General features: G+C 47.4%; 2 protein-coding genes across 2 annotated transcripts in view; one reads left to right on the top strand and one right to left on the bottom strand.

The window, feature by feature from the left end:
* The window catches only part of Ubac2 (UBA domain containing 2), a 149,421-nt gene that overhangs the window by 26,909 nt on the left and 107,619 nt on the right, over positions 1-14,893 (top strand). The window contains exons 2-4 of the mRNA XM_057786303.1: positions 1,290-1,414; positions 5,108-5,227; positions 6,030-6,139. Of these exons, the coding sequence (XP_057642286.1) occupies positions 1,290-1,414; positions 5,108-5,227; positions 6,030-6,139 (355 nt within the window). The remainder of the gene's footprint in view (positions 1-1,289; positions 1,415-5,107; positions 5,228-6,029; positions 6,140-14,893) is intronic.
* Gpr18 (G protein-coupled receptor 18) lies at positions 9,824-14,400 on the bottom strand. Its single transcript, XM_057786304.1, has 2 exons — positions 14,346-14,400; positions 9,824-10,853 (listed from the first exon to the last, which is right to left on the bottom strand). The coding sequence occupies exon 2, from the start codon at positions 10,817-10,819 to the stop codon at positions 9,824-9,826; it is 996 nt and encodes a 331-aa protein (XP_057642287.1). The 5' UTR covers positions 10,820-10,853; positions 14,346-14,400.

Raw genomic sequence — 14,893 nt, 5'->3', positions numbered from 1 at the left:
AAAGACCGTAGTTCAGGTCCTCGGTTCCCATGGCCATGCTGGGTGTGGACCTATGCCGCTGTGGCTCCGGGCTAGGGGTGGGGGTAGAGGGATCCTGGGGGCTTGTTAGCCAGTGTCCAGTGCAAATGGCACAGTTCAGGTCCAGTGAGATGGCATGTGACCGGGCAGTAGAGAATGTCCTCTGGACCTTGTGTGCATGCCTGGAATGGGGCACACAAGCTCCGGGTAGTGAGACCCTGGTCACTTAGGTGTGGGAGGAGGCACCCACGCAGACACATGTACACACACTTACCACACACTTGGTTGTTGTAAGTGTACGTAGTTTTAATTTTAAAACGTCTTTGGGGCCAGTGGCTCTGCCACTGAAGCACCTGCCTCCAACGTGGTGGAAGGAGAACCCGGTCAGGAGCTGTCTTCTGACCTCCATGCGTTCAGCGTGTAAAGCCCCTGCCCCCACAGGTCTTGTAATCTATAGTTATAAATGTGCAGGGAAATGAACAGCAGTAGAATTAATATTTAATACACCATAACTTATGAAAAATATTAGACATTGAGTGCTGAAGTGCTTTGTGTCTTGCGCAGACATTGTTAGTGCTTCGAGACGTCCTGCTCTGTGTCTGTAAGAACTTGTGACTTGCCGCACACCTGGACTTGGCTCAGTTTCCAGGACTTTCTCTTCCCTGTGACGTGTCATGACATGCACCTGGGGGTTTGTCATGGGAAGTCCTTTGCCTGCAAGCTAGTCTTCCGGAATGTCTCAGTTCTTGCCACCATAGTCACATGCTTGGTCACCTGTCGCCTCAGTACCAAGCGGCCGCAAAGCTGATGTCTGTGTATGATGAGGCGGAGGTCCCCAGGGCCCTCATGGGACACCTGATGGGGCTCCTCCTGTGTTCACAGTGGAAACACCTCAGGAGACCCCTTCAGCGAGCAGTGTTAGTGCTTAAACCCCTTAAAAATTTTCCAAACCAATGTGTGAATCTCCGTCATTCACAGGGCCAACTGCTGGAAGGTTCTTCACCCTTTCCTGTCTGGTGCTGTGCGGAGGTTACTGGGTGTTTACTGTGTACGAGCCAGCTGATGGTGTCACCAGCAGAGGTCACGGCTGCTTTCTGTCCCTGGCCGTAACTGCTGGTGACGTTTTAGTGAGAGCCAAGTGCCGCGCCTTCTGGACTCGGCCTTCGTTTTCGTTCAGAGCAATCAGTTACCCTGCTTTTCATCTGTATGGGGTTTTGCTTGTGTTGCTTTCTAAATCCCTGTCATTCTGGATGTGTTTTCTTCCTTCCCAGACAAGGCCCCGCTGTCGAAGAGTCTCTTGCTGGTCCCCAGTGCCCTGTCCCTGCTGACCCTCCTGCTGCCCCACTGTCAGAAGTTCTTCGTCTACGACCTCCATGCTGTCAAGAACGACTTCCAGGTAGGCATACTGCTCCTTTGGCCTCTGGGAGGAGAGGGGATGTTTTTCTAGATCTGCCTCTTCTTCCTTCAATTTGTTAGCCCCTCAAAACCTCTATAAAGTTTCAAAAGCAGTATTTTAAAGTTGTTCTTTAAGAGTATTCTTGTATTTTAATTATATTTAGTCTTTCTCTTTCCTGCAACTCCTCAGGCCCATGCTCACCACATTGTTCTCCTAACCTCCCCTCCTCCTCCTCCTCCTAATAGCGGAGTCCAGTTACTGCTGCACGTCAGCATGTGGATGCAGGGCCAGGGTCGTTCCCCAGAGCACAGGCAATTGGTCAGCCCGTCGGGGTCACACCTCTACAGAAAACCTTTCAAAGACCATCAGCTGTCAATAGTGCCTCAGCTGGGACCAGGGCCTCTTCAGCCCCTCTCCATCCAGGTCCTTCTGAGGCCACCACCCGAGTCAGGAGTGCTGCAGCCTCGGCGTGTCCTCTCCCTAAGACCTGGCTTGCACAGTCTTTCCTCCCCCACGTTGGCAGTGCTACCTACACCTTAGGAGGGTGGAGCGTGAGACAGATACCTCATTTAGGGCTGAGCACAAAGTCCCTAAGTCCTAATACTGTGTTGACAAGCATGCTTTCTAGTTACATTTGCGGCTATTTTCAGCAGTGCTGGTTATAATGGAGAAATTGCAGGGTTACCTTTTGCTGAACTCCTAAGTTTGTACCCTAGGTTTTACTCGCGGAAATGCAATTTATACTGTGAAGAGATTTTAGGGCTAGTACGATGGCTCTGTCATAAAAGGCCACCAAGTCTGAGAACCTGAGTTCCACCACTGGGACCCACACGGGGGAAGGAGAGAGCCCACTCCCACAAGTTGTTCTCTGACCCATGTTAATTTCTTTCACGTAGGCACGGTTTTTCAAAATCAGTCTCAGCCTGTGTGTTTGATGAGATGGTCAGGCTCCTTTGCCTATGCCACACCGGTTGATGTTTCTGTCACGGAGCTAAACCACGAGGAATCACTTTTCTCTCGGAAAGAGCAGAGCCTTGTGTGGGGATCAGGATGTTAGGACCAGCTGCATGGGTGCCCTGGCGGCTTCCTTTGCCACCCTGAGCATAAACTGTTGTCTCAGCTCACTGACCCCTTCCTTCATTGTGGTATGACTGGCACCACTGCCTACAGTGGATGCAGAGTCCCAGTGAGTGTCCTTCTGTCCGTTACTCATGTCACTGCTTCTGTCAGAGTAGACGGAGGCTTCTGTGTCACTGTCGCCTTGGGCTCAGGAAAAAAACACTTAGATTCATATGCACACCACACACAGAACATACACACGTGCATGTCAGAACACTTAGATTCATATGCATACCACACACAGAACATACACACGTGCATGTCAGAACACTTAGATTCATATGCACACCACACACAGAACATACACACGTGCATGTTAGAACACTTAGATTCATATGCACACCACACACAGAACATACACACGTGCATGTCAGAATACCTAGATTCATATGCACACCACACACAGAACATACACACGTGCATGTCAGAATACCTAGATTCATATGCACACCACACACAGAACATACACACGTGCATGTTAGATCACTTGGAATCTTACCTAGGCCAGTTGGGTAAGAACGGCTGAAGGAATGGCTCTGTCGTTAAGAGCACTCACTACTCTTGCATAAGATCCAGGTTCAGTTCCCAGTACCTGTATTGCTGACAACCACCTTAAACTCCAGTGCCAGGGATCCAACGTCTTCTTCTGTCTCCATAGGCACTGTATGTACACGACACAGCTACACAGTAGAAAGAAGCAAAAAGGAAATATATGTATGTTGGTTTATCGAGAGGGTCTCTCTGGCTTTGGAGCTGTCCTAGCACTAGCTCTGTAGAACAGGCTGGTCTTGAACTCACAGAGAGCCCACCTCAAGTGCTGGGATTAAAGGCGTGTGCAGCCACCACCCAGCCAAAGAAAATATTTTAATTTTATATAAAAGAGCAATTGATAGGACATTAATGATTTTAATTTTTAATGTTAATTTTAAAAAAAGTAATCCCCAGGATTTCTAGTGTGAGGTCGGCCTTGAGAACTTCTGGAAGAGATGTAGAGTGTTGACAGAGGGTTCTGTCCCACCTGGTCCCATGGGCTTCTTATTAATTAACTCTTACATCTTAAATTAACCCATAATTCTTGTCTGTGTCAGCCACGTGGCTTGGTACCTCTTATCAAAAGTGAGGCGTTCTTATTTTGCTTTCTCTGCATCTGATGACTGCAGACTGAGCCTTTCCTCTTCCCAGAATTCTGTTCTTGTTGCCCTGCCTACCCTTCCTGCCCGGCTGCTGGCCAGTCAGCGTTTTACTAAACCAGTACAAGTGACAGATCTTTAGGGGTACAAGAGCAGTGTCCCACAGCAGTAGAGCCCTCAGTTCCTGGGTTTCATCTGGCCCACCTGCTGCCCACAGGCATCTTCTCGGGCATCTGGGTGCACTCCCAGGAAGTGCTTTAGAGCGGTGAGGAGTCTCACTTCTGCCCTGGGAATTCCAAACACACAAAGAAGAGCAGGGGACCGTGAGAACCAAGTCTATGCTAGATCCTCGGGTGATGATAAACCAAGAGGGACCAAGACTGGGTGGGCATCCCCGGGGAGCATGGGGATGCTTTTAGCAGGTCTGGGAGGAAGGGCAGCTGAGTCAGTACCAAAGAGAGGCTGCTCTGCCCCTGGTGCCTGCACAGCAGGTGTCACGGGAGAGCGGACACAGGCTTGGTGGGTGATAGGGTGTTCATCCTGTCACAGGGCCAGATGACAGAGGTGTCCCTGCGCCACATCCCCGAGGGTGGCAATAAAGCCCCAACTATTCAAGACTAGTTACCAGCTGCTTTTGACATTAACCCCAGGAAAACCAAACATCAGAGTTCTGGATACACAGTTCACTGCATGTTAGTAACTGTAGTCTTAATTTTCATCCTCCTCAGATTGTCCTGGTGGGTGTCAGGATGCTTTGACCACAGTGTGGAGTTGTCCGTCAGCTGCTCTACGTTGATGACAGGCATTGCCGTTGTACATAGTTGAGTACCCACAGCCTGGGGTCGTCTTTGCTGGCCTAGAGTAGCACTGTGGTTGTGGTACTGTTGTGTTAGCTGTGGGCTCTGACGTGGCTGCCTGTCATGGTATTCATGCCTTTTCATAGGTCTTTTCCTCTTGAACCTTGGCAAGAGACTTCTGATGGTTTAGTGAGTCGGCAGGGAGATGAGTCTTGTGGCCTTCCTTAGGAGAATTTGGAGTTCACGGTGACAAAGTGCCTGGCATCTTGGAGCAGAGACAGCTGTGGACTGCTTTGCAGTGCGGTTGGCATGAGTGTGTGTGTGTGCATGTGCTCACGCGAGTGTGTGTGTGGTGGTGAGCATGCCATGGTGGAGTCAGTTGTCTCCTTTTATTGAGATGTGGGTTCTGGGGCTTGAACTCACGGCGTCAGGCTTGGCAGCAAGTGCTCCTACCGGTGACGTTTTTACAAGGAGTTCTCTGTTGCCGTAACAAGATGCATCTTATAGTAACCATCGGAGGGAACCTAGGCATACCGAGTTTACTTTTGCGTGTGCATGGTAACCACGGAGAGCTCAAGCTGGACAGTGCGTGTCAGGGGCCTGAGCAGATCTCACTGACTCGCGGTTCTGTTTTCATCCCCGTCTAGATTTGGAGGCTGATATGCGGAAGGATAATTTGCCTCGACTTGAAAGACACTTTCTGCAGTAGTCTTCTTATTTATAACTTCAGGATATTTGAGAGACGATACGGGAGCAGGAAGTTTGCAGTAAGTTATTTGATGTTTCAACCTTGATGTTTCTGCTGAGGTTCAGAGTGAACTGACCTTCTCTGTAGTCTGTGTTTGCGCATTTGGTACTCCCAGGGTCTCCTGAGTGCTAAGCAACTGTGGTTTGCCTCCAGCTACTTCTCCAGCCCTTATGTTTTGTTTTTCAAACTCTGAAGTAAAATCTTTCCTGTTTTCCCAAGATGACCTCTGGCTTGTAACCACGCATTCAGGCTCCAGAATACTGGGATTACAGGCGTGCAGCACTGTTCTGGACCCTTGTTTCAAATGCCTTCCTTATTTAAGACTTAGTGTATTATTTATAGTTATCTCTTAAATTACACGATTCTAGGTCTGATTTGATTAATTTCAACATTAACCAAAGAAAAATTTTAAATTTAAGCCAATAGCATGATAAAACAATTGAAATGATGGTTATACACAACAATGTGTGTGCCAGTAATAAAAATTTTAATTAGAACTTTAGCTAATAAAATGCTCTTCACTTACTTGGCTTAATAGTATATGTGCTACTTATTAGCAGTATGTGCTAATTAAATGTTGTTTTTCAACACGTCTAGAAATTCTAGAAACTAGTACATGTGAACAATTATGGTTTATTTGCCAATTTTGGAAAGTAACAAAAACAAATAATATAAAACTATGCTTATGCATGTATACATATATGTAATATGCATATATACATGTATGTGTGTGTACCCCCCGCATACCTGAATGCATGCTAACTAAACAGCCGTTATTTATTGTTGGGCAACTCATTCTCTGTTTCTCCTTTTATTTTTAGTCCTTCTTGCTGGGCTCCTGGGTCTTGTCAGCCTTGTTTGACCTGGTCCTTGTGGAAGCTGTCCAGTATTCATTTGGAATCCCCGTGGCCAATAATTTGCCTTCTGGATTGTAAGTGGCTCATGGTTTGGAGTTATTTATTTAGGATTCTTAAATCTATTTGAAATACTGTCATTCACAAACTTTCATTAAAGGTCTTTTAGGCTGGCTGTGGTGGCCACAACTTTAGTACAGGCGCTTGGGATGTCTGTGATCTCAAGGCCAGCCTGCTCTACATAGTGAGTTTCAGGTCGGTCAGGGCTACCTAGTGAGTGAGGGTCTGTCTAATAAAAGAGACTTTGTACTTTCAGATATAGTAAGTAAGTGTGTGTGTAAAGAAAATCCAGTGTATGCTTACATATCCCTCATGTTCCTAAAATAATCAGTGTCATGGTCCTTCCCTTTTCCTTTCAGCTTTGAAGTCCTTCTGTAATTCGTTTGTTTGAGACAGTGTCTGTGTGTAGCCCAGGATGGCCTCTAATTCACGATTCTGTTGCTTCAGGGTTTCCAGGTGCTGTGGTGATAAACCACTCTGAATTCCTCAAATTTAATTTGTTTTGTGTATTTTTATAGTGATATTTTGCTGTTGTAATTTTATGAACTAATTAAATAAAAAATCCAAATTTAATTAGCCCTAATAACAAAATAGATATACTGAAATTGAGTTTCTGAAGGGACTTTTAGGTTATTCACCCAGGGTAGAGCCACGTCAGTGCAAGGTAACGAAAGCTTGTGCTTCCTGCAGTGACCGACCGGCAGTCTTGCTTTCAGATGTAACTGGGAGCCACGAGCAGAGGCGTTGGCGCCCGCAGAAGACCTAGCGCATATCAGGATTAAGTAGATGAGCCTGTGTTTGAGAGGCGCGCACAGTAGCGTGAAATTGGGGAAACTCGATATTTAAAATTCTGTGTGCACTAACTTTAGGCTTGTTCAAATTTTACAGTGTGGGTTTGAGAACTGTAGGGTGTATTAGGTTCCTTGATTCTGAAACTGGATCTCTATTGTAGATAAATGACTAGTGTTACGTCAGACTCGTCATGAGCGGTGCCCTTCACTGTTAGTAACGTGTGGTTCTGTGTGCCCTTGTCGTTAGTGTGGGGACGGGGGTGTGGGCTGCTGCTCCTGTTCACCTCGGCACTCAGAATAGCTCTCATCTGGCCAATTCCTACTGGTTCCTAACAAGGCTACTTACTGAGTTTTGAGGCATGTGTGTGATGTGTTGGTGTAAGAATGAGACTGGATAATAGTAACACCAGATCCCTGCCTCTGCGTGTATACACGCACACATACTTGCACACGCACTTGCACACACACTGAAACATCCTCACACACTTCCACACACTCACACACATATCCTCACACACATTCATACAAGCTCACACACATTCTCACATACACTCACATACATACACATTCTCACACACGTACACACTAAAAATCAGTGTTAAAGAAGGGAAACAGCTGTCACAACTGTGCTAGGATTAAAGACTAAACAAACAAAAATCCCCAAACCTTGAATTTCTGTTTTCTTTGGAATAAGGGTCAGACTCCACAGGTCCCATCTAGAGTGGGAGGAGCAGACAGCAGGGACTTTGCCATCACAGATTTGGGTTCCAGCTGTGCCGCTTACTAGTTCTGTGACATCTCGCAAGTGCCTGGACTCCGTTGTTTCTGAGCTCGGTTTCTGTTGACCAGCACCCATGACATATGTCAGTTGGAGGTGCTCTACTGCACAGGGCCATGAGGGGCGCTAAGCAAGCCTCGTGTCTGGTTTCCTTTTTTCCTTGACATCTATGGACGTTCGCAATTTAACACTCTGCATAGACTGCACCTGACATCTATGGACGTTCACAACTTAACGCTCTGTGCAGAGACTGCACCTGACATCGAACAGACGTTCACAACTTAACGCAGAAAAAACCACTTTGCTTTCAAAGTAGCTACCTTATTAAAAGCTATATATGTGAACTGTGTCTAGTAACCTGTGCTCGACAGGTTTGCCCTAATACTCCTATTGTTTATTACTTGTTAGTATTTGTATACAGGTGTTTTTTAGGTTCAAACCCCTGCAGAATAATTGAATTTGAATTTTTTCATATGTTAGAGTGTGTGGCGCTAGTGAGATCGATCGTTGGGTAAAAGCACTTGCTACTAAGCCTAATACCTGAGTGTGATCCCTGGAACCCACATGGTGAAGGGAAATAAGTGGTCTCTACACACGTGGCACACACAGGCCCAGATGTATACATACACAATACATAAATTTCAAAGAGCGTCTGATTACAGTGCTAATAAATTATGCTCCCAGGAATTTTTCGTTGCGTTTAATTTCCCTGTGAGGACCACAGGACGCGGTTCATCGCCGTGTCTGCACTCTCATTGTGCTTCACACTTCCACACCACTCTCAGGAAAACCTTTTGGAAAGAGCTCGCAGAGAACGCGCACAGGAGTAGGTTGGTCTGAATAGCTGAAAATAGGCTCTGTCTAAGCCTTTCCCTCCCTCTAGGCTGGAAGTCAGATGCAGGGCCTCCTCACACGCTAGGCTAGTGCTCTGCCACCCAGTAGCTGTGCATATTCGTACCCTGAACTGCATAGGAACTACAGCCCCCCCCCCAACGTTATTAAAGGATTTTACTCGCTTGCGTCTGAAATCTTCCATTATTTTTCTCTGTTGAGAGACTGCATCAAAAACCTCCACCTTTGCTCCCTCATCCAATAGTTAGGACATTTTTGCAAACGGTTTGCTTATTATTAAACAATTGGTACGAGACCTGAAGGGAGGCAGAGGCAGGTGGGTTTCTGAGCTCCAGGACAGAAGAGTAATGGAGGTGATTTTGTAGAGGAAGCTTTCAGCTGAGTCGCTTATGTTTATGTGATGTTCACCTCCTTTGCTTTCAGACAAGAGTTTCTTTATGGAGAAACCAGATGGGTAGGCCAGGATCAGAGCTGAGATTCCCCAACCAACATGTGGCCTGGAAAAACCTTTACAATGTATCTTTAGCCGTGTAAGAACAGGCTGCTGGTAGTGTGATTAACAAGTTATCTGAGCATTGCACAGTCACCTTCCCAACATTTGCCTTAGGTCGGGGTTTGGGAGGCAGCAGGCACTTGTTGAGAGAAAGGATGGGACCCGCTAGAGCCCCCTGCTGCCGTCAGCCGTGTTCCTGTGGTGGGCTGAGCAGAGCTGCGGTGTCGGAACCTTGAGAGCTGATGTTTGGGACACAGCACACGGAATTTGGACCGCCATCCCGAACGGACAGAAGGGGATCTATCAAACATTCTGAAGAGTAACTTATTTTTCCCTCGCTTGTGTGCAAAAGTTAATCAAAAAAACGTTAAGGCATTTCACAGCCTGCTCAGATGAGGCTTGGGATGGAACCTGATTTGGGTGGCCCTCCTCAAGTAATTCATGAACTTGTTCTTTGTATTTTTATTAATGGGTTTGAGACAGAGTCTCACCACGTATCCTGGACTGGCCTTCGTCTGCCTTTTGAATGCTGAGGTCACAAGCATGTCCCCCACAAATGGCTCATGCACATGTCTAATACAAGGTGTAAGATAAAAATAAATGAGCATATCAGAATACTCAGGGTTTAATTATGTTGCTGGAATAATGAAATAGCACAGAAGTTTTTAAAGTTATTGTTATTATTATTTTACCAGAGAAGAGGCTGGATGATACAGAATCCCGACTCACCCAAGAGTAGGTAGACAAAGAGTTTTAATGAGATTAAAGACAGGTTGCTTGCTCTGACTCATAGCATTTCACTGTTCACATTGCTAAGTGACCGTAAGCTGCCGGATCGGAAGCTTTTCCTGCGCACACTGCGGAGGTAATTGCGGTACAGCATGACGCTGATGACCCGAGCCTGGAACTGCTTGGAGACAATGTAGTAGAGGACAACGTCCAGGCAGGTGCTGAGGTTCATGAGGAAGGTGGTGAAGGCGCCCCAGGGGCTGTAGCTGTTTCCCTCCCCGCCCAGCATCAGGAAGGCGAAGCAGATGTGGAAGGGCACGAAGCAGATGAGCACCTGCACCAGCAGGGTGATGATGATCCGGATGGACTTCTCCTTCACCTTGGGCGTCAGCTTGGACGTCTGCCCTCGCAGGAGGCTGTGGGTGATGACCACATAGCACCCGATCATGATGAACAGCGGGATCAGGAAGAAGAACACGAGCCGGGTGAAGTTGAGCACGTTGACGGCTTTTAAGTGGATGATGTCCGAAATCTTCAGGCAGGTGGCAGGCGAGGAGGCTTTGTCGGGGTCTTCGTAGAGCAGGAGCAGAGGGACAGTGGTGGTCAGGGTCATTATCCAGACCCCCACACAGGCCAGCACAGCCTTGCAGGTGTTCTTCAGTTCCTTGGCGTATTTTGGCTGTACTATGGCCATGTACCTGTCAGCACTGATGAAAGCCAGAAGCCACAGAGCCATGCTCGGGTAAAACACCACCAGGGCCCCAAGAATGTGGCAGAAGTACTCCCCGAATGGCCATTCACCTTTTGCATAGTAAAACATCCGAAAGGGTAGACTTAGGATAAATATTAAGTCCAGCAGCGCGACGTTCATCATGTAGACAGTCACGGTGGTTCTTTTCTTGGTCGTACAGCTGAAAACCCATAGTGCGGTGACATTAACAAATAATCCAATCAGGAAGATGCAGCTGTAGAAGACCAGGGCCGCGATCTTGTACTCATCTGGGTGTGCGCTGTTAGAAAGGACCACCTGGTCGCGGTTGCTGGGGGTGGTCATCTTACAGCAGGCCGGTGCCCATGGTGCGTGGGAACTGTGAGGACGGGTAAGGAAACGGGGATAAGAGCTTGGTTGGAAACGGGCTCAACAGCATCAGGCATCTCTGCTGTGCGTGAACTTTCATATCCAAGAGTCCGGGTGCACGCCTTAGTAGTTTTCAAGAACATATGCCCTAGATGTTATTGTTATTTTTTTACTGATTTCTTTAGTTTCTTTCCTCCTTTCTCCTTTCTTCCTCCCTCCCTTCCTTTATTTTTGAGAAAGGGTTTCTCTGTATAACCCTGACTGTCCTGGAAGTCACCATTTAAACCAAGCTGACCTTCGCCTTACAGACCTTCTACCTGCCCTGCCTCCTGAGTTACCTGTGATTAAAGGTGTGCATGACCACGCCCAGCCCCAGTCAGTTCAGATGCCCTCAGGCACCATGATGCTCTGGGAGATTTGTCCAGTTTCATTGACCTTGCTTACCTCTCCCTTTCCCAAATAATCAATTAAGAGACAGTGAGAATTCTCTGGAGTACTGGGGAAAGGGCCCATCTGGATTTTAAATCCTATAAAATGGCTTGTCAATTTTTATCATTTTCATTCTCTTTATATTATAACTCAGATAAGCAATGTTCAGATACTTTTCCTTCACTGAATACAATCATAATTTACAAAGCATGTACTAGAACACTAACGGAGCCAGAGCAGCGGAGACAGCAGCTTTCGTGTGTGAGCGTGAGGAACTTGGGTTTCTCTTGCTGCTCTGTCTCTGCTGCCCCTCTGGCACACGATAGGAAGTGCTCAGTGGTCTGTGAGTGTTGGGTGAGCTGACCCTCACAGCTCTGGCCTGCCTTGTCAGTTCTCGGTTAACCCCGCACCTTTTTTTTGAAGTTGCAGACGTTTCTCCCAGTGTCACCCTAAACTCTCTAAAGAATGTTGTAGGTCTGGACTACTGTGTCGTGGGTCTGGATTACTGTGTCGTGGGTCTGGATTACCGTGTCGTGGGTCTGGATTACCGTGTCGTGGGTCTGGATTACCGTGTCGTGGGTCTGGATTACTGTGTCGTGGGTCTGGATTACTGTGTCGTGGGTCTGAACTACTGTGTCGTGGGTCTGGATTACTGTGTCGTGGGTCTGGATTACCGTGTCGTGGGTCTGGACTACTGTGTCGTGGGTCTGGATTATTGTGTCGTGGGTCTGGATTACCGTGTTGTGGGTCTGGACTACTGTGTTGTGGGTCTGGACTACTGTGTCGTAGGTCTGGATTACTGTGTTGTGGGTCTGCATTACTGTGTTGTGGGTCTGGATTACCGTGTTGTGGGTCTGGACTACCGTGTTGTGGGTCTGGACTACCGTGTTGTGGGTCTGGACTACCGTGTTGTGGGTCTGGATTACTGTGTTGTGGGTCTGCATTACTGTGTTGTGGGTCTGCATTACTGTGTTGTGGGTCTGGACTACCGTGTTGTGGGTCTGGACTACTGTGTTGTGGGTCTGGACTACTGTGTTGTGGGTCTGGATTACCGTGTTGTGGGTCTGGACTACCGTGTTGTGGGTCTGGACTACTGTGTCGTGGGTCTGGATTATTGTGTTGTGGGTCTGGACTACCATGTTGTGGGTCTGGATTACTGTGTCGTGGGTCTGGATTACTGTGTCGTGGGTCTGGATTACTGTGTCGTAGGTCTGGAGGCAGGGGCTGACATGTTTTGTTCCCCAATGTGCAGTTGCATCAGTGGGGCAGAGAAAGCAGTGCTTTGAGGATGTTTTTCTAGTCTAGTTACTGCTCCTGCTGGCCTAGAAGCACGTAAATTCTGTCAAAGTTAAGTAGGCCTGAGAAACTAATAGAAACTAATAATCCCACCATCGAAAGTGTTTATTTAGAAAAGAAATTAGTTTAATAGTGTTTATAAATAAGGCGCTGTCAGTGTGAAGAAATTCCCAGGGTGCAATGCCAGCGGAGACTTAAAAACGTTCACTACGAAGAGATGGAACCTGGAGGCGTCTCTTTGCGATATGGGGGGCGTAAGAGCATCGCTCTGTAGGGTGCTCATCTCTGACTCAGCCTGGGATAGCTCCTCAGTGGAACTCACAGGGGCCTCACAGCCCATGGCCAGCCGATGACCGTGGACAAGCGTGAGGTCCGTGTGTTCCTCCCTCCCTTCTTCCCATAGTTGTTTGTCCCACGTTTGGTTTAAATGTGATTTTGGAATAAAATCCTATATATGAAAACCTGTATTAACATTTCCAAAAAAAGTCGAGAATGATGGCACACGCTTTTAATCCCAGCGCTTGGGGCAGAGGGAGGCAGAGCTCTGCTTGAAGCCGGTTTGCTCTACCTAGTGAGTCCCAGGGCAGCCGGTGAGGCCCTGTCTGAAAAGCGCCCCCAAACATTTCTATAACTAGAATATTAGTTTCTACCCAAATGATAAAATTGCTGCATAGAAAAGTTAAATTTTTATTATTAAGCAAAGGTTACTTAGAGGCTTAAATGTTTTAACTCCCAGTGGACTTTAGAATAGCATCGCAGAGTGAATGAATTTCAGAGTCCTCCTCCTCCTCCTCTCTGACACTGCTGTGGAAACGCTTGGCTGCCCTGCCCTCACCCTCCCTCCTGGGCCGCTTTTCTGTAGTCCACTTATCACCAGTTGTTGCTTGTGCCTTTGCTCCAGTGTGGTGATGTGTGTTGGTGTTACCGTACCGGCTGTGTTCCGCAGGGTTTTGCTCCAGTGTGGTGATGTGTCTCGGTGTTACCGTACCGGCTGTGTTCCGCAGGGTTTTGCTCCAGTGTGGTGATGTGTGTTGGTGTTACCGTACCGGCTGCGTTCCGCAGGGTTTTGCTCCAGTGTGGTGATGTGTGTTGGTGTTACCGTACCGGCTGTGTTCTGCAGGGTTTTGGGGAAGTGTTGAAAACTGACTGGCTTTCAGGTTAACTTTCGAAATACTTAATTCCATGATTATCTGTATTTATTCTTGAAACCAATAAATTTCATGAAACAATATAGTTGATCCCACATGACAAAGACATCGAGATGCCTTATGATGTATGGTGTCATCAACATTGTGCTAAATGGGTGGGGGAAGAACGACTGGCACCTCCCGTGCTGAAAGTGGGAGAAATGGCCCTCCCCCGGGAAGAGCCCACAGCTGCCTATCCGGTACTGCATGGCACAGACTGAGCAGGACATATATGTGTGCGTGTGTTTGTGTGTACGTGTGTGCACATGTGTGTGCATGTGTGTGTACGTATGTGTGTGTGCATGTGTGTGTACGTATGTGTGTGTACATGTGTGTGTGCAACTACAATTAATGAGAAAGGCCATGAATTTGAAAGAGCAAGGGAGTGTATGGGGGGAGAATTTGAGAGGAAAGGGAAGGAAAAAATGATGTAATTATAATCTCAAAAATAAAAAATTCTAAAACTCTACCCTTACTGTCAACATAAAACACTGGAAATGAGTGCCAGGTCCTGGAGAAAGGACAGCTGCGTGTCCCAGGATGTCGTCACATGGTGATGATTTACCACCAGGTTGTTGGGTGACGCTTACCTCTGCCGATGTGCAGGTCCGGTGAAGAGCTCTCGGAGCTTGGGTTAGTGGTGCTTCTGTCTCGGCTCGCTGTGCCGCTGCCTCTGTGCCGTGGAAAGGCTCTTGGAGATGTAGTACCGATATGGGGCTGTCTGGGGCTGAGTGCTGCACAGCCTCTTTCAGGAAGTGCTCTGAAATAAGGTTCTCAGCGTGGGGCTTTACCCTGGATGTGGTTTTTTTCTCTTTCACAAGTGATTTGTTTATGAAGTCCTGCTCTGCTCAGGCTCCTCTTGAAATGATAGCATATCTTGAAGAAAGGCATAAAGAACGGAAATTTTCTTGAATTAACTGCTTGTTTTGATGTCATAAGTCTGTCATTTATAGAAAGGAGGTTTGGTGTTGGGCAGAGCAGGGTTCGAAGCCTGGCCTCTCTCTAGGCTATTGACTGTGTCCAGCTTTGGTGTTGGCCTGTGAGGCCTCTACAACCGAAGTACGCAGAATCTACCCCAGAAAAGTCCCGCCTGTGAAAGGCACCTGCCACTCAGGCTCTCAGTCGTCTCTCCCAGGTT

Source organism: Chionomys nivalis, chromosome 12 (assembly GCF_950005125.1).
Source record: "Chionomys nivalis chromosome 12, mChiNiv1.1, whole genome shotgun sequence".
Classification (NCBI taxonomy): Eukaryota; Metazoa; Chordata; class Mammalia; order Rodentia; family Cricetidae; genus Chionomys; species Chionomys nivalis.
The sequence above is the reverse complement of the archived record's forward strand: the minus strand, read 5'-3'. Positions and strand labels throughout refer to the sequence as shown.